Source organism: Scyliorhinus torazame, chromosome 17 (genome assembly GCF_047496885.1).
Source record: "Scyliorhinus torazame isolate Kashiwa2021f chromosome 17, sScyTor2.1, whole genome shotgun sequence".
NCBI lineage: Eukaryota > Metazoa > Chordata > Chondrichthyes > Carcharhiniformes > Scyliorhinidae > Scyliorhinus > Scyliorhinus torazame.
Window position 1 is genome coordinate 118,900,051 of NC_092723.1, and position 19,908 is coordinate 118,919,958.

Here is a 19,908-nt window from a genome sequence, read left to right on the forward strand (position 1 = left end):
AACTCCCGGGGGAGTGGCTAAGGCGGAGCTCTCCGTGGCCAGGTCAGGTTACATACAGGTGACCGAACCTCTACAGAGCTACAGTACAATACACAGTACCATACACAGGATTACAGGGCCACGTTACACACAACTATTATATAACTATGTACAATGCTAGGGAAGTGCAGTGGTATATCACCACAGGGGCTCCAGGCTGTTTTGTAAAAAAATGTTATATAGGTTTCATGACTTTACAAATACGAGGCGCACAGGGCAGGATATTTCCCGCAGACTCCTGAACTCTGTGGTCAGACTCAAATGTGAGGAACAGAGGCCTGCAGTGAGGGAACAGTCGCTCACCTGTGATCTTTCCACAAAGTGACAAAGTAATGGCCACAAAGCGGACCCGCTGACCAGTTAAGGATAGTGGGCAGACTAAACTGCAAGGCCAATCAGAGGCCTTCAAGCATGAAAGGCACAGCAGCTTGCAATGGAAGACAAGTAAGGGAAGGGGTGATTCAAAATGGAGGTGCCCTTTCTGCAATCTTTACAAGTTTGAAGTTAAATGCCTCTTGCAGCTAGTCTGTCACTGTGGTAAGAGGACATTCTATGGGGTGGGTGGGAGGGGATGGAGAATAGCTCCTCTATGCAGTGGCACACACAGGCAACCTCCCTGGAGTGCAGGGCCCACCTCTTGGCAGTTAAAATTACTCCTGTTGCCTTTGGGATCTGGGAAACCAAATGGAACGATCATGGTTGAACTGCTTAAGTTGCTAGTAATGGGTGTGTTTGTGTGTGTGGTTCATAGAATCCTACAGAGCAGAAGGAGGCGATTCAGACCATCGCATCTGCATTGATCCTCTGAAAGAGCACTGCACACTGGTCCACTCCCTTGCCCTATCGCTGTAACCTAACCTACATTTCCCTGGACACGAAGGGGCAATTTATCATGGCCAATCCACCTAACCTGCACATCTTTGGACTGTGGGAGAAAACTGGAGAACCTGGAGGAAACCCGGTTTGTGTGTGACAAGACGCCAGGGAACTGGCCCACAGGCCAGCAGTGTGGCAAACCTGTTGTTGGATTGGGTTTCAGACCAGCACAATGTACGCATTTGAACTTGCATTGTAATTAATGCTGCTCTCTTGATGAGACCATCACGTTCGCTGTCTGTGGTCCACTACACAACAGGGTTTGAGTTTATTGTAACCAAATTTACAATATCCATGAATTGTATAATGTCCTTCCAGGCCTGACCGTTGCTGTGTTTCTTTTTTTATTCAGGAAATTTTCAATTTATATACAAAACACAACATTCCATCCAACATTATACATGTCTCATTATAAACACCCCCTTCACCATATCCCCTCCACCTGTCCCGCTTTATAACTGTAATATAAAACAAGCCGCCTCCACCCCGCCCGCTGACGTTTACCAACACTTAAAGAAAGAGATGAACACCCTCCACCTCGAGTGGAACCCCTCCTCCGAATCCCTAATGGCAAACTTTATCTTCTCCAAATGTAAAATTCCAACAGAACACTCGCCCTCTTGTTAAGTACCGCAGCCCCCCTCGTCTTTGACTCCAACCCCGAATGGAACACTTGTCCCATCCACTCTTTCCGCAATTTCCTTTGGTCCTTAACCCTTAAGTGAGTCTCCTGAAAGAAGACCACGTCTGCCTTCAGACTTTATAAATAGGTGAACACCTGAGATCTTTTAATCGGTCCAATCAATCCCCTCACATTCCATGAGGTTGGGGGAGATTTCCAGAGTAGCACGTCCCCTCCTCCAGGCACCCTAATCAACCAAACCTTAATCCCAAGATGGCCACCGCCACTCCCTCCAACCAATGACTCCCTAAAGAAATTTTCAATGTCAGCAAACCCCCCTCTCTCGATCCCAAACAAAGAAACCCCACCGCCCCAGGCTCGCTATCCTAACCCAAACTTAAAAACAAAGAAAACAGAAAAACAACTCCCCCTCCTCCCAAAATAGCCAGCCATGGCTTTCCCCCCACTTCACTTCCGTGAACCAGCATTTCTACCAAACCCCCACCTGAGGCTCAACACAAACTTTATATAGGAAAAGATTCACATTCCCACCCCCCGTCACACCCTTTAATCTTGCACCTCCAAACTCCTTCATCCCCACGTCACCTCTCCCACCCACTGCACTCCCCACCAAAACCACCAAATGCATTAACTCTCCCAATGCGTACACCCCACATGCAGGGGGGCAGCTATTACAAAACTATGAAACTATACATTTACAGCACAAAGTGAACTGAAAACAACAGCAAACAAAGCCTCTCGCCCCTGAGTACAATGCCACAGCTCAACCGTGCAGGTGAACCCACACACAATCCTCAAATGTCTCCCAGTCATGGTCCTTTATAAAGTTTCTTGCCTCCTCCTGTGTATCAAAATTAGTGTTCACTTCCCTCCATGCATGACCCACAGACGAGCCGAGTACATCATGCCAAATCACACCTTGGCCTTGTTGAACCCGGCCTTCCTCCCTCTTAGCCAGCTCAACTCCCAAGTTCTGATAGATACGGATTTTATGGCCTTCTCACCTACATTCATGGGTCTCCTTTGCCCACCTCAGAATCTTTTCCTTGTCCAAATACCTATGGAGCCACACAATAATCGTCCGTAGCGGTTTCTCAGCTCGCAGCTTCTTCCTCAACAACCGATGGACCTGGTCCACTTCAGGAGGACAGTCAAAGACCCCCTCCATCCACCAACTGCTCGAACACCTTGGCCACATATTCCATTGTTCCTGTCCCCTCAATGCCTTTGGACAACCCCACAATCCTCAAGTTCTGCCTCCTTGAGTGGTTCTCCAGATCGTGGACCTTAGCCTTCAGCATAATTTTCCCCCCGACATCACCAACATTTCTGCCTCCAAAGAGACAATCCGATCCTCCTGGTCGGCAACCCTCTCCTTTACCTTCTGGATCGACACATTCTGCGTCTCCAGCTATTGGTCCACCCTCTCCAGGCAGCCCGAATTGGCTTTGCCACTCTTGCCAAGTCCTCAGTGACTGCCAGCCTTTGTTTTTTAAATTCAGCGAAAGGAACTCAACCAACTGCCCCGACGACCACTGTGTGGGCAACGGTGCCGCTGGTCCCCCCCCCCGCCATCTTTTCCCTTCGTACGCCATGTGTGTCCTGCGGGTCCAAAGAATGCCCCTTGCTCAACTCTTCAACATCACCCAGCAGAGGAGAAATCCTAGTTCTTCAATATTATCACTTTTCCACCTGTACCACCCCCTGGCAAGGAGGGGCAAAGAACCAGTCCTCAGGCAGGAACCATCTCATGTGCGACCACTCACTCCATGGCCACCAACGGAGGTCCCGGTGCTGGGTTTCTGTTGAATCTCGAAATACCGAACCTTGTTTGAAGATGTCCAATATTAGATGACAACATCTGTTGGACATAAGATTGGTGTTTGAATGAGATTTCATTTTCATGAAACTGGAAGGTATATTTGATTTAGTTCACAGTTTGGTTCTTTCTAAGATTGTAACCATTTCAATTTAATTTGCAGGTACAGTGTTTTACCCTATGGGTTATTTAAACGGATTGGAGTTCCAGGCCCAAGGCCACTGCCATTCATTGGAACAATACACCATTACAGAAAGGTATGTTTGTTTTACGTTTGTCCACACTGTCAATAACTCCAATTAGAACATCGCCTGTTATGAAATCATTCTGCTATATCCCTGTTTCTTCCTTTAACCAAGAGCTGATGAGACCTCTCCAAAGTTCCTGCTAATGTTTGGGTGACTAGGAGACTGTGGGCCGAGCAGGGCAGATCAGGTGCTGATTGACTGGCTCTCCATTTAGTGAACCAGCCAAAAGCTGGAGAAACTCTTCCCGAGGACAATCTCACTGAGTGTTTGCAGAGCCAGATAGAATCCGTATCCCTGTAATTGGCAGTGCCAGTGCTTCACTGAACTGGCTCAATAAGACCCCGCCCCCCCACCCCCGTGCACTGGGATGCCACCTTCAGGCACCTACAGTTCCCGGACAACTCCAGTCAATCTCGGACAAGAGGCCTGAGCAGACATTTTAAACCAGCTTCATTGGCCACTTGTGGGCTGGTAGACCTGCTGCCACCCATCCTGCTTTGGGGGGAAATGGTCTGGGGTGAGATATTGCTGGGGAACCAGCACGCTGGTCAGATGTTGTGAAATTCTGCAGCCAACCCCCCTCTCCAAGCTCCCTCCCAATGGGGCCGAAAACTTCAGTCTCTAATATCCCCCCACACACAGTAAAAGAAAATATTGTTTTGCCTTTTTTGATTATGTGAATACTTTTGCTAATGGTTTTATTTTCTTCCTGGCCAGGGTATGTTTGGGTTTGATACGGAATGCTACAAGAAGTATGGAAAGATGTGGGGGTGAGTGCATTTGATCAGCCAGTAATGGGTATGAATGCGTGGATTTTTATCCATTTCAAAAATCCATTTTATGCATTTTACTCCAGTAATGTAATGTGTAGTTTAAGATGTTTAAAGGCACATATCATTCCAAGCAGTATTGACGCTGATGCAATTATTGCACTTCTAAGGATGCTACATTTACATTGAGCGACATTGTTGGTCTGAGTACCTTCACTTTTATCATTGTACTGAAAAGAATGCCACATTGGGCGGCACGATAGCATAGTGGTTAGCACAGTAGCTTAACAGCTCCAGGGTCCCAGGTTTGATTTCCGCCTTAGGTCACTGTCTGTGCGGAGTCTGCATGTTCTCTCCGTGTCTGCGTGGGTTTCCTCCAGGCGGTGTGCAGGTTCGGTGGATTGGCCATGTTAAATTGCCCTTAGTGTCCAAAAAGGTTGGGTGGGGTTACTGGGTTACGGGGATAGGGTGGAGGTGTGCGCTTAGGGAGGGTTCTCTTTCGAGGGGCCGGTGCAGACTCGATGGGCCGAATGGCCTCCTTCTGCACTGTAGATGCTATGATTTGTATTTGAGTGCTGCATTTTTCAGGGGTATTCAAACTGAATACATTTGGTTCTTTTGCATGCGATGGAACTGAGAAAGTGTCTCCAATGCTGTATTCACACTGAGCCTGAAATTCTCTCTGTTTCGGTTTAGACATGGGTGGAGCGCTTCTCCATTCAATTCACTGGAAAAATGGGGTAAAGCCCCAATCCACTAGGAATCGACCCATTTTCACTGTTGCAAGGCAATTCTGGCAGTGGCTTGGAGATTTGACTGGATATCTGTGCTCCTTACAGCAAGGGAATGTCTGTGGGAGAACGTCCTAGTCTATACCAGGAATTCCATCCATTGAAAACTGGCAAGAGTTTACCTCCAGAACACATCCCAATAGTTTCAAAAACATAATTGATCCTGGAGGTGGTTTCTGTCAGGTTGAGAGCTTTGAAATCCTCATTTTTCTTTTGGTCCAGGATGGGCTTCAGAGGTGAGTGTAAATAAGTGGGGGCCACAAGGGTTGGGTCAATTGTTGAAGGATTTTAAGGAGGCTGCTTGTCTCCATTTTATTTTTACGCCTTTTTATTTATGACCCTTTTCTTGTGGCTGTGACCTGGTCTTGAACTATTCCAGCGCTCTCCTGGCCATTTCTTACTAACCCCCACTTCTCACCACCATTTCTCCAATCCTATCGCCTTTCTCCTCCAACCTGTTGTCCACTGTGGCTAAGTGCCACAGGCTGACTATTAGGTAACCTGTTAAACAGGTTCACTTTCAGAAGAGAAAACTGGCAACAGGAAATTTGCATGGTGTCTGAGAAATCTGTGCTTCCAGGTTTTATGTCCGGAGTACTCTCAACAAAATTGGGACTGGGGTTTCTCTGGCTTGTTGATGGGTGAGTCAGGTGGTCGCTGTTGAAGTTTCTCTGTAAGCAGTGGGGGTGTACTACAACTGTGCAAATACCCCGAAGAACTTTAGCAGTTAGCAAACGTGCAGTCTGGCTCATCAAACCAGGGCCGACAAGATGGAAATTTAACCCGTATGAATGCAATTTTGACTTTTCACTGAACAAAATTTATGGATTATAAATTGGTTTGTGAGGAGCTGAAGCAAGAGCGTACTCTCTCATCTAAGCTTAAAAATGAAAGTGCTGGAAATGTGCAGCAGATCTGGTCGCATCTGCGGAGCGAGGAAGTCAATGTTTCGTGTCAAATATGACTCCTTTTCAGAGTTCCATAAGAAAAGTCCTATTCGTATCGATGTTACGTTGTTTCTCTCTCCTCCAGAGCTGTTGAGTATTTCCAGGTTTTCGTTTCGGACTTCCAGCACCCAGTATTTCAGTGAACTTGCTCATCTTCTTTCTGGTGTTAAGTTCCCAGGCAGCAGCTGAAATGCTAAGATGAAGCAAGGCTGTTTCCCATCTGGTTGGTAGTGCAAGTATAGCCTGGATTATTATACTAAAATCAGAGACATTCAATATTTCCTTTTCCTACATGCTCCTGTGATATCATTGTGATAGAGACCTGGCCATCAAGGACACCCAACATGGGTGCGGTTGGTGTTTGCTCCGCCACTACCCCCATTCAGACCCCACACTATACCTTATCGAAGAACCAGTTACACTTTCTAATAATTCTGTTGTTTCCTTTAGGATTTATGATGGGCGGCTGCCCATTCTCGCCATCCTGGATACTGACTTGATGAAAACCATCTTCATAAAAGAGTGTTACCCTTTGTTCACCAATAGGCGGGTAAGTATTTGCTTACATTACACTGAGGCTTATTTGCTCTCATTGGTTCCTCACCTGGAGTATTGTGCAGTTTCTGTCCCTTTATTTGAGGAAAGATGTCGTGGCATTGAGGCAGTTTAGAGTAGGTTCGCTAGATTGATTACAGAGGTGAGAGGTTGTCTTATGAAGAGAAATTGAGCAGTTTTTCCTATATTCTCTAGTTTTGAAGAATGAGGGGAGATCAAATTGAGGCATATGAGATGATAAAAAGTTTGGATAAAGTAGACATGGAGCGGATGCTCCCTCTTGTGGGGCATTCTAGAATGAGGGGTCATAACCTCTGGTTAAGGGGTAACAAATTTAAATTAGACACGAGGAGAAAAAACATCTCCCGAAGACTCGCGAATCTGTGGAATTTGTTACCCCAGAGGGCGGTGGAGTAAATTGAAGGAGGAGTTAGACAGATATTTAATTGGTAATGGGTTGAAGGGATATGGAGAACGGGTAGGACGGTGAAGTTGAGACCATGATGAGATCAGCCATGATCGTATTGAGTGGTGAAGCAAGCTCGAGAGGCTAAATTGCCTACTCCTGCGCCTGGTTCTTGCGTTCTAAGAAAGAACTATTCTGTCTGATTGCACCTTCCAGCTCTTGGTCTGTAGCCCTGTACCTAACAGCACAAATCTGGTGTTCTTGATTAATAAGGGGATCAGGGGTGATGGGGAGAAGGCAGGGGAATGGAGATGAGGAACGTAACATCCATGTTCGAATGGCGAAGCAGACTCGATGGGCCGAATAGCCTAATTCTGCTCCTACATCTTATGGGCTTATTAGATTTTCTTGTTTGCGTAATAGGCCCTTGTTTTGGCTTTCTGAATATTTAAGCATTTCAGCTCGAATATAATTTGGTTCCCATCTTTTCTCCATGATCTTCCAGTGCTTTACGACAGAGATGAGTCTTGCCAAACAAAATTCCTCAAGTGTGGGGGAGAAGAGTATGTTTGATGGGATGACCTATAATGCCGATGCTGTGATCTCTGGATTCAACTAAATTCTCACTGGTTGCTTGTCCCAGTTTGGACTAGCCCATGTTGTTGAGGTAGAATAGAAGGTGTATCACATCCAAGAATTATCTGACTTGTCTGGAACTTGCACCCCTCACCTTTGGAACTCGTAATTGTCTTGAAATCTGGCAGGATTTCCACAGCCTGATTTTTGTGAGGCACAGGAGAGAGATTTTTTAAAAAATATATATTTTTATTAAAGTTTTCGAAAACAATTTTTCCCCCTTACAAATAAACAAAAATGGTAACATGATAACTGATAGATAACATTGTTAAAATAAAATAGTGAACTAACAAAATAACACGCAATAGTGCTCCCCCACCCCGCCCCCCCCTCACTCCATCTAGAACACAAACAATTTACCCCCCCCCCCCCCCCCTTCCCTCCCCCCCCCCCACCCCCTCTGGGCTGCTGCTGCTGGCTATCTATTTTCCCCCTAACGTTCCGCTAGATAGTCGAGGAACGGTTGCCACCGCCTGGTGAACCCTTGGGCCAATCCTCTCAGCGCAAACTTCATCCGCTCCAGTATTATGAACCCCGCCATATCGTTTATCCAGGCCTCCACGCCGGGGGGTTTTGCTTCATTCCACATGAGTAAAATCCTACGCCGGGCTACTAGGGACGCAAAGGCCACAATATCGGCCTCTTTCGCCTCCTGCACTCCCGGCTCATCCGCTACCCCAAATATAGCTAACCCCCAGCTTGGCTTGACCCGAACCTTCACCACCTTCGAGATCACTCCCGCCACTCCCCTCCAATACCCCTCCAGTGCCGGACACGACCAAAACATATGTGTGTGGTTCGCCGGGCTTCCCCCGCATCTCCCGCATTTGTCTTCCACTCCGAAGAACCTGCTCAACCTCGCTCCCGTTATGTGTGCTCTATGTAGCACCTTAAATTGGACCAGGCTAAGCCTGGCACTCGAGGAAGAGGAATTTACCCTACTTAGGGCATCAGCCCACAAACCCTCCTCAATCTCCTCCCCGAGCTCTTCTTCCCATTTTCCCTTCAGTTCGTCTACCAGCTCCTCCCCCTCTTCTCTCATCTCCCAGTATATTTCGGACACTTTGCCCTCCCCGACCCACATCCCCGAAAGCACCCTGTCCTGGATCCCTTGTGTCGGGAGCAGCGGAAATTCCCTCACCTGTTGTCTCATGAACGCTCTCACCTGCATATACCTAAAGATATTCCCCGGGGGCAGCTCATACTTTTCCTCTAGCGCTCCCAAGCTCGCAAACGTCCCATCTATAAATAAGTCTCCCACTCTCCTAATTCCTGCCCGGTGCCAGCTCTGGAACCCTCCGTCCAACCTCCCTGGGGCAAACCTATGGTTGTTCCTGAGGAGAGAGATTTATTAACAATAAAAATACAATATCCTGTATGATCTGTGAATAACCCTGATCACTGATATGTTTATGGAATTCTGGGTTAGACTGTTCCTTTATCAGAAGGGGAAACCGCTTCTGAAATGACCGTTAGAATTCCCAACCCACTGGGGGCAGAGGGTTTGAAATGTGTAGTTTCAATAATAACAATGAAAAGAATAGAATCAAAACGTTTGGCATTTAGTTTCTTCACTTACTGTGTTGTGAATCTTGAAATTCTGTGGAATTATGAATGTTATAGTGTTAAGTAAACTCAAGGAAGAGATTGATGATTTTTGGTAATGAAGGCATATGAGGATATTGTGGGAAAGTGGCATTGAGGTTGACTGACCTCCAGCTGCTCCTGCTCCTTGTGGCCTGTGTCATGGCTCATCATTATTGTGGTGTTGGGTGCTCTGGTGCACAGGTGAGCCAACACAGTTGTATGTGGTACAACTCTATTTTATTTTAACTCTGATAATACAGTTCGTTCTGGATACTCTGCACGTGCTGTCTCCCTGAGTGTTTCGTGTAGCAGGTCTGTCCTGGTCCTCCTCTCCAGCTAATACTGACCACCGGGTGTCGTGTTTGTGCTTTTATATCTTTCTGTCATTGGTTGTGGTGTTGTGTGTTCTGATTTGTCTGTTGGTGTGTCTATCATGATGTGTGTGTTTGAATATCATGACAATTATCTCAACTCCATTTATCTGCTTTGCCTCCATAATCCTCTGATAGTTAAGAAGATATCAATCACAGTCTTGTAACTGTCCAGCCTCCCCAGTTTCTTTTAGGGGATCAAATTCTATGTTTCAACTGTGGCTTCAGGAGTGACTCTTGGGTAGTTCAGTGGGGTGAGGAAAATGCACCTCTGCTTCTCTTGGCTTCCCAAACCTTTTCCTGGTGTGACCCCATTTTGATGCATTTTCAGAATTAGTCCTGAAATGGGGATTAGACCACTTCCATTGTAGGCAATGACACCAGAGACGCCCGAGGATTTGGATTGCCCAACAATGCAAAGTGTGCATTGCAAGGATTTCCATCATTTTTTAATGTCGAAAACCACACTGTGAACTTGCCACATCTTCCCCTTGGCCTGTGCCTCCGAAAAGACACAGTGGGATCTGTAAAGTTTCTGGGTTGTGTAGGATTAATGACTGCAACTTAAAAAGAGGTTACTGCTTTCCTTCCTTGCTGGGGCCCCTCCCCAATGAGGTTGAGTCCCACCCCCAGTGGCCTTCTTAAACTCCTGACTGATGCTCTGCTCACCCCTTGGCTCTCAGTCGGATGGCCAAGCCTTGACCTTCGATGACTGCATGTGCTCCTGGCTGCTGCTGGCTATCTGGCCGAGCAGCCACTGTTCTTTTTGATTGGTCGCCTGCCAGCCCTCCTCAGCCCTGGAGGCCAAGAGTCACCCCGCTGCTCCCCCAGTGCCTCCTCCTTCTCGCCTCGATGAAGGCTTTGCAGGTTCGCACCTGATGTTAGATCGACGACCTCACTTTTGTCTCAGGCTGCCTGACAGACTGAATGCCTGAAACCTGGCTGCTGCTTTGCATCTTTACTCAATGAAAGTTCAGAAACTGCACAGCAATTCAGGAGATCCGTGTCTGAACTGCTCTAAGTCTCCACCACCTCTCAATGTCTGGCAAACTGCTTCCCCACTCTAAAGGGTAGTCCACTAATCAGAGCCCGGTGTTCTGTATTGCTTGCTGATAGGCTCATTCGAATCAGAAAATTTAGAGCTACCAAGGCTCTGATTGGGGTTCCCACCACAAGCCACCTCTCCATATGAGGCCCCCCTCTTGGCTGCAGCGCTGTGTGTTTCATTGAAAGTTCACCTCTGGCCATAGACAAAATTATGGAATTTCTGACATGCGAAGACCAGGCATAGAGTTCATTCTCATTCTGGGCATTGCACGTTTCCGTGTCAGTGGGCAAATGCAAAAGTCACTGGTCTTCCATTCTGGATGCAGACTGCTCCGAGTCCATGCTGGGAGGCATCTTCTGATAAAGCGTACAGGTGCTCGCACATCAAATTATTGTAACACCGGAGGGGCTGACAGCAGATCCTTGCGTTTGTTGAATGCCGCATTGTGGCGCTCCTGCCAACACCATTCGACATCTTGGTGGAGAAGAGTTACCCCACTGCATCAGGGAATGAACTTTTACAGATAATTTGGCATACTGAGGAAACGCTGCAGGGCATGCTTATTCTCCAGAGTGGACATTTGCCATATAGCCGTTGTCTTATCCAGTTCTGGCTTCACACCATCGATGGTAAGCAGGTATCCGATATAGCGGACCTGGCTGAATCTGCATTTAGCATGATTGAGCTTCAATTATATGGTGCTGATTCTGTTGAGGACCAAGTGCGGACCTGCATCATGTTGTTACATTGTATGACCCCAGACCAGGATGTCATCAATAATAATTTCACCGTTGCTCTGCAAAGAGCTCTTCCATAGACCTTTGGAAGATCGCACTGCCAGTAGAGATCCATAGGGCACACGGCGGACCCTGTATCTTCCCACTGGAGACTTTTAACATAGTGAACTTTGAAGATTCTTTATCCATTGGGCTTTGCCAAAATCCACACTATGAATCTAGGATGCTGAAAACCTTAGCACCGGACACGTCACCAAGACCTGTTCAACCGTCATCGTAGTTTGGTGGGAACTCAGAAGTGTGTTATTTAGGTGAACTAGGTAGATGCAGACTGTGCCATCTCTCTTTACTGTAGTTACCATCGTAAAAACTCACTCTGTGGCCTATTCCTCTGAGGGCAATGTCATCAGTCTTGCCATTCTATCCAATTTGTCAACTACATTCTGTTTCATGGCAAGGGAGCACACAGTGGATGTTTATTGAGTCACCCAGCCTCATAATAATAATAATAATAATCACAGACATGGGGGATGCATGGTAGCACAGTTGCTTCACAGCTCCAGAGTCCCAGGTTCGATTCCCGGCTTGGGTCACTGTCTGTGCGGAGTCTGCACGTTCTCCCTGTGTCTGCGTGGGTTTCCCCTGGGTGCTCCGGTTTCCTCCCACAGTCCAAAGATGTACAGGTTAGGTGGATTGGCCACGCTAAATTGCCCTTCATGTCCAAAAAGGTTAGGTAGGGTTACTGGGATAGGGTGGAGGTGTGGGGTGTTCTTTCCAGGAGTCGGTGCAGACTCGATGGGCTGAATGGCCGAGCACACTGGGCTAAATCGCTGGCTTTGAAAGCAGACCACGGCAGGCCAGCAGCACGGTTCAATTCCCGTACCAGCCTCCCCGATCAGGCGCCAGAATGTGGCGACTAGGGGCTTTTCACAGTAACTTCATTTGAAGCCGACTTGTGACAATAAGCGATTTTCATTTCATTTCTGCACTGCAAATGCTATGTCTATGTCTAACGTGGGGCTTGGTGCTGTAGGGTGTGTACATCCAGCCCAAGGTGGATTGGCCCCAGTGCAATGCTGTCCAGGAGCTCCAACAGCGGTTTTGTGCCCTGGTTGACTATGTGGAACTGGAACTTACCCTGTGGGCAGTGCAGGGTGCGTGTGGTACACCACGTGCAATGAGATTTACTTTGATGGAATCTAGTGCAGCACAGGGTTCGATTTCTTTTCCTGCAGAAGCGGCTTTGACAATACATTGCCCTTCGCGGTAGAATGCTTTGCGGTTCAATGCTCTGGCTGTTTTGCTTTACCCTCCAGCTCATTCACTTCGTTCATGTTCTGAAACTTGGAGGGATAGCCGGCTGCAACGTGACTTGTGGTATTGACAAATTGCTGTGGCTTTGACCTGCAACACTTGGCAATGTGATTCCATTTGTCACTGACATTGCAACGCTTATTAAATCTGAAGCATGAGCTTTTTTGTGGGTGCTGGTTTCTGTAGTTCCATTGGGGTGTGTTCTGTACCGAGGGAACTTAGTTTTTCTCTTTACTTCCTTGGGGCTCCTCACAGACTGCTCGTTTAGCATGCAGATGCTAATGGTGAATTGGAACGTGGGGTTTTCTATGTCTATGTTGCTATGTTCCTTTATGTAGCAACTACTTGCGCATCTTATTGCTGTGTATGAGTTTATTGCTGAGAGTACCGAATATGCACGTTTTTGCCAGAATTTTCAATGTTGAGACAAATGATTGTACTTGTTCATCGAGTTTCTGGTTAGCTGGTTTCTGGTGCTTAAAACGTGTCTGTCCATGAAGACATTTCTATGGGTGCGCATATCTGTCCAAATTTTTTTAATAGTACCTTGGTCTTCCTTCCCTTGGAAGACAAAGGATTCAGATTTTCCGACTGTGTTTGGACCTGCTTGGTTCAATAGTGTGTTGATCGGAGAGACCAGCACAGCAGTATACATGCTATTCCTTTTTGAATTTTGTCCAATTGTCGCCAATTGTTCTCATCAAAGGTAAGCGGGTCGATGTGCCAAATCCTTGTGCCATCCTGGCTCGCCCCTGATGCCATGTAAAATTGCTGGGTTGTGCAAGAATGATGACAAAGGACGACAACTTAAATAGTCTACTATAAAATCTTCAGCAGCTCTTATACACCATGCCTGTAGCTACATTGGTGAGATCACCCGTGTTACTCTCACGTCACTTCCTGTGTGCAGGTCATGGCAATATATACATGAATACACATTCAACAAGATCCATTTGTTTCCCCTTGTCTGCGCAGTCTGAGCATAGTCTGTGTAGTTTTGAAATCAACTAATTAACTAATGTGGCATTGAACCTGATAACGTAATATAAAAAACAAAGTCTGAAGCCTTTCTAACTTTTTCTGTAGAAATTGGGCCTGAATGGGCCACTGGCTGAATCCATCCTGATTGTTGAAGATGACCATTGGAAGAGAATCCGAAGTGTGCTTTCACCAACCTTCACCAGCGGGAGGCTGAAAGAGGTAACAGAGCCCCATCCCACTCCCCAATAGGTCGAATCCTTTCTCTGTGTTTATACCTGTGATATGTAAGATTGGTTTCATAGACAAGTGTGTTAAATCATCCAATAATGAAGGTGAGTGTAGGTGCTGATGCACTAGAATACAAGAAGTCAAAACTAAGATGTTGAAAGCAACCTGTTAACATCTACAAAATTGCAAGGTGATCAGTCTCCATCCTGCCTTCATTTGAGTGTGTGCCTCCCTTCAACTGTGGCCTAACAGCCATCTGCTTTCTGCTTTCCTACCTCATCTGAGATAACACAGGACCTGACTCTCCTGGCCTCTATAATAGCATCCTATAAAGCATAAGGTGACATGAATGCCTCCTATTTAAAATGTTGCAAGGGCAGATTTGACTAGATGCAGTTTCAATCTTCAGCTGCTCAATTGTTATAGATACCATGGGCGAGATTCTCCGACCCCCCGCCAGGTCGGAGAATCGCCGGGGGCTGGCGTGAATCCCGCCCCCGCCGGTTGACGAAGTCTCCGGCACCGGAGATTCTCGCATGGGCCGAAGTCCCGCCGCTAAAATGCCTGTCCCGCCGGCGTGGATTAAACCACCTACCTTTCCGGCGGGACAAGGCGGCGCAGGCGGGCTCCGGGGTCCTGGGGGGGTCGCGGGGCGATCTGGCCCCGGGGGGTGTCCCCACGGTGGCCTGGCCCGCGATCGGGGCCCACCGATCCGCGGGCGGGCCTGTGCCGTGGGGGCACTCTTTCCCTTCCGCCTCCGCCACGGTCTCCACCATGGCGGAGGCAGAAGAGACTCCCTCCACTGCGCATGCGCGGGAATGCCGTGAGCGGCCGCTGACGCTCCCGCGCATGCGTCGCCCAGAGATGTCATTTCCGCGCCAGCTGGTGGGGCACCAAAGGCCTTTTTTGCCAGCTGGCGGGACGGAAATTCGTCCGCGCCGACCTAGCCCCTTAAGGTTGGGGCTCGGCCCCCAAAGATGCGGAGCATTCCGCACCTTTGGGGCGGCGCGATGCCCGTCTGATTTGCGCCGTTTTGGGCGCCAGTCGGCGGACATCGCGCCGTTTCCGGAGAATTTCGCCCCATGTTTTGAAGAAAAGCCTTTATTAGAAAATGAAACATTCAAAAGTCGTTCCCTTGCATATAGTGTACCGTGGCCGTAAGTTTCATATGTGGCATCTAGATAATCTGTGTTTGTCTATCAGTTTCAGCAGATCCTATGGTCTTATTACTGTTGCCAATTTTTCCTATAGTAGGTTTAAGATACTTTACAGAGGAATACTTAAATAAAACAATCAGCAGCTAAATCTTTGTTGGGAGATGTACTTGAAATATTGGCCTATAAGACGGTCCGCAAAAAAACATTTGAAGGCAGAAAGTTCCAGATTGTGGGGCTGAGGTGACTAAAAGATCTTAACATGTGGGTGAAGGGAGAGTGGGAGTGAGGATAGACAGAAGGCCAGAGTTGACCCATAGGAAGACTTTAAGGCAAACCAAGGCAGAAAAGTAGTTGGGGTGAAGCTGAGGACTGATTTGAAGGCGAAGATATGATTTTGGGTTTTGATTTAATATGTTGGGAGATGCAGCCAATGTCAATTAACAAGACCAGGGAATGGGTGCGGGACTGGGCACAAGATGGGATTGAGTGTTTAAGGAGTGTGCACATGGTCTCACAGGTGAGTTCTTCATAGTTGGTTTTGGGTTGCTGGGAAAGGAGTGCAAGTGCACAGTTTTTGTTGGGAGATGAAGGAGCAATGGATTGTCTATGCCAGCTCAAGGTAATCCTAAAGTGATGGGAAGATTTTAGCTGAGGACAGCGGAGCACAAAGTGTAAAATGTCTCACAACAGCAGAAAGATGGAGAACAATCACAACTCCTGCAATGCCAGCTTCCCTTTTTATTTAAAGATATTTTATTCCAAACATATTCAACATAATAACACAACCTTAACATCCAACAGAATATACAGTTTGTACATTTTATCCCCATTTACTATCCCCTTCCCCCTGCTTCGCGATAAATAGCTCCTCAAATATCGCCGAGAACGGCCTCCACCGTACCTCGAAGCCCTCTTCCGACACCCTTGGGGCAAATTTGATTTTCTCCAACCTGAGAGATTTCCAATACAAAAGTATCTGTCGCTGAGCAATCAAAGAGGCGAAGGCCACGACATCAGCCCCCTTCCCCTCCAGCAGCTCCAACACCTCCGACATCCCAAAGATCGCCACCATAGGGGCTTCATCTCAACCCCTACAATCCTCGATATGTTCCCGAACACCGCCTCCCAAAAGTTCTCCGACTCCTCATATGCCCCAGAACATATAGGGATAGTTCGCCGGCCCCCTCCCACACCTCCCGCATCCATCCACTACCTCTGGGGAAAACCCACTCATCCGGGCCCAAGTCATGTGGACCCCGTGCACCACCTTAAATTGTATAAGACGCATCCTTGCGCAGGAGGAGGTTGTGTTCACTCGGCGCATTACTTCGCACCAAAGTCCCCATCCTAGCTCCCTCCCAAACTCCTCCTCCCCCTCCACTTGATCCTTTTCACTAAGATCGTGCCCTGCTCCCCCAACCACCCATATATATCCCCCAATCCTACCATCCCCCCCCCCCCTCCATCCAGGAACAATATTTTCTCCAACAGGGTATACTCCTGAGGAAACAAAGGCAGCTCTTTGCGCGCAAAGTCCCACAACTGCCAATATCTAAACTCACTCGCTCTTGATAACTTGAACCTCTGCTGCAGCTCCACTATCCCAGCGAACTTCCCCACTGCAAACATGTCCCTGACCCGCTCTAACCCCTCCTCCGTCCATCTCCTGTACTTCCCCTCCATCCCCCCAACGCAAACCTATGATTCCCACACAGTGGAGTCATCAATGCCATGTGACCCAGTTTAAGGGCCTCTTCAGCTGGTTTCAAATTTTTTTGGATGACTCCACCATCGGACTCCTCATATGCTTCCTCAGGGTGAACAGCAGCAGGGCCACCGCCGGAGCCCTCAGGCCCGTCCTCTAACCTGACCCAATCTGCCCTCTCCCCCTCCCACCATCGCCTCACCTTCTCCACATTCGCTGCCCAGTAGTAATGCAGCACATTTGGGAGCGCCAGTCCCCCTTCCCATCTCTGCCTTTGCAACAGAGCCCTCTTCGCCCTCGGCACTTCCCTGCCCACACAAATTCCGAGGTTAACACATCCACTCTCCGAAAAAAGGCCTTGGGGAGGAAAATTGGGAGGAACTGAAACACAAACAGGAATCTTAGCAGTATGTTCATCTTCACCACCTGCACCCTCCCCGTCAATGTCAGGAGAAGCGCATCCCACCTTTTAAGGTCCCCCTTAACCTCCTCCACCAAACCCCGTCAAGTTCCATCTATGCATCATGGCCCACTCATGTGTTACCTGAATCCCCAGGTACCGGAACTGCTCCCTTGCCACCTTAAATGTCAGTGCCCCAAGTTTGTCCCCCGCCCCGCTGCATTTACCCAGAACAGCTCACTTTTCCCTACATTCAGTTTATAGTCCAAAAATGCCCCATGCCTCTCCAGTAAGCCCATCATTCTGCCATGTTTTCTAATGGACCCATCATGAACAGCAACAGGTCACTGGTATACAACGACCCTCGTCTCATTCCCCCACCATTCAGCCGAGGCCCTAAGTGCCATCGCCAAGGGCTCAACGATTGGGGCGATATTGTCTGCAGAATGGCCAGTGCTGATAGATGCAGCAGGCGGAAGGGAGGGACGTGCTTGCGGCCAGCAAGAGAGCCCCACACTGTGCTCTGCCCAAACATTCTCTCAAAACACCGCCTCAACTCACTCCCTCAAACTCCCAACTCCTCATCCTGCATTGGCTCCATTCCCCTTTTACCCCGCCCTTGAATCCAAAGATTGGTGCGCCTGCCGTGTTTCCTGGGTGGCGAGCTTAAAATCGCATGGGGCACGTAAAATGTTGGTCAATTGGGGATTTAATGCCCTCATAATTGTTGGCACAGTAAGAAGTCTTACAACAGCAGGTTAAAGTCAAACAGGTTTGTTTCGAATCACTAGCTTTCGGAGCGCTGCTCCTTCCTCAGGTGAATGAGGAGGTGGGTTCCAGAAACATTTATATAGACAAAGTCAATGATGCAAGACGATACTTTGAATGCGAGTCTTTGCAGGTAATTAAGTCTGCAGGTCCAGACGGAGCAACTGGAGAGAGGGATAACCACAGGTTAAAGAGGTGTGAATTGTCTCAAGCCAGGACAGTTGGTAGGATTTCGCAAGCCCAGGCCAGATGGTGGGGGGTGAATGTAATGCGACATGAATCCCAGGTCCCGGTTGAGGCCGTACTCATGTGTGTGGGACTTGGCTATAAGTTTCTGCTCGGCGATTCTGCGTTGTCGTGCGTCCTGAAGGCCACCTTGTAGAACGCTTACCCGAAGATCAAATTCGAAACAAACCTGTTGGACTTTAACTTGGTGTTGTAAGACTTCTTACTGTGCTCACCCCAGTCCAACGCCGGCATCTCCACCTCATAATTGTTGGCAGGCACGCTGCCAATCCAAGCTGCTGACCCGAGGCTGCACCCGCTGACCAAAATATCGCGTGAGTACACTATGACATCGGGATACGTGCCCAATGTTATCGCTCGCTATTTAACGTGACTCTGGGTCGGGCATGCGCCTGCCAGCAAATGTAAAATTCTACCCTGCATTGATATAGCATCGACATCTTTAATGTAGGAAAAATGTCCCAAGGCGCTTAAAAGTAGGGTCGTCAAACAAAATCAGGCACTTGGTCACCTGCCCTAACATTTCATGAGATGTAAAGCTTGATCAGAATAGGTTGGAAGGAGTGTTTTAAAGGAGGAGGGAAAGGTGACACGGTTTAGAGGAGAAATTCTGGAGCTTGGGGCCTGGGTGGCTAAAGATGACCAATTTGCAGAGCTACAAAAATCAAACCTGTACAAGACCTCACAATTGGAGCGGAGAGACCTTTGGAGAGTTGCAGAGCTGTCACAGGTTACAGAGATAAGGAGCAGGGAGACCATGATGAGATCTAAACAGCAGGATGACCATTTTCATTCTGACTGTGAGCCAATGGAAGTTGTGAGCACCAGATCGATGGATGACTGAGACCTGGCACAGGTTAAACTTCCCTATAACCGTTTAACATTGTCAGTTCTACTTTTTACTAAGGACAATAAGAAACATGTAGAACCAGGAATTATATTTTGTTTTTCAACCCGTGTAAGCAGCTGAGGTAATCGGCTTTGGGAGAATTTAGACCTCCATAACCTGATTGCCCGCTATCCATATTATCATCAGTCTGGTCCACCTGCTTCTCATTCCAGAGTGAAGTCGGCCAATTATTTATTTTTTTCCAATTAAGGGACAATTTAGCATGACCAATCCACCTAACCTGCACATCTTTGGATTGTGGGGGTGAAACCCAGGTAGACTTGGGGAGAATGTGCAAACTCCACACGGACAGTGATCCAGCGCCAGGATTCGAACCCGAGTCCTCAGCGCTGCAGTCCCAGTGCTAACCACTGCGCCACATGCCACCCTCAAAGTCGGCCATTTTCTAAGGGAGAAGATCTCCTGACCAAGAATTGATTGAGGGCGGCCAGTATACATGCAGAACAAGCAAGGGTTTCAAGAAAGCATTCACGACATTTCAGTGTGTTTCCAGATGACTTGAGTTGACAACTCTTGCAGGAGGTTTCCTGAAGAAAAATTAGAGGGGTGTCTTTGAAACAAAAATTATTTGAACGATTGTGGAACTTGTTATAAAAATATTGGACATGGAGTAATGGAGCCAATATACTGTTTCATTGGTAGTTGAGAATAATCTAGGAATGAAGAGTCAATTCATTTTCTGGATATGTGGAAAGGGGAAAACATCATAGGATGGGCATGACAAGT

General features: G+C 47.8%; 1 protein-coding gene across 2 annotated transcripts in view; it reads left to right on the forward strand.

The window, feature by feature from the left end:
- Positions 1–19,908, forward strand: part of LOC140394108 (cytochrome P450 3A21-like) — a 49,340-nt gene that overhangs the window by 3,314 nt on the left and 26,118 nt on the right. For both annotated transcript variants that reach the window (XM_072480956.1, XM_072480957.1), the window contains exons 2-5: positions 3,541–3,634; positions 4,343–4,395; positions 6,584–6,683; positions 13,874–13,987. In XM_072480956.1, the coding sequence (XP_072337057.1) occupies positions 3,541–3,634; positions 4,343–4,395; positions 6,584–6,683; positions 13,874–13,987 (361 nt within the window). The remainder of the gene's footprint in view (positions 1–3,540; positions 3,635–4,342; positions 4,396–6,583; positions 6,684–13,873; positions 13,988–19,908) is intronic.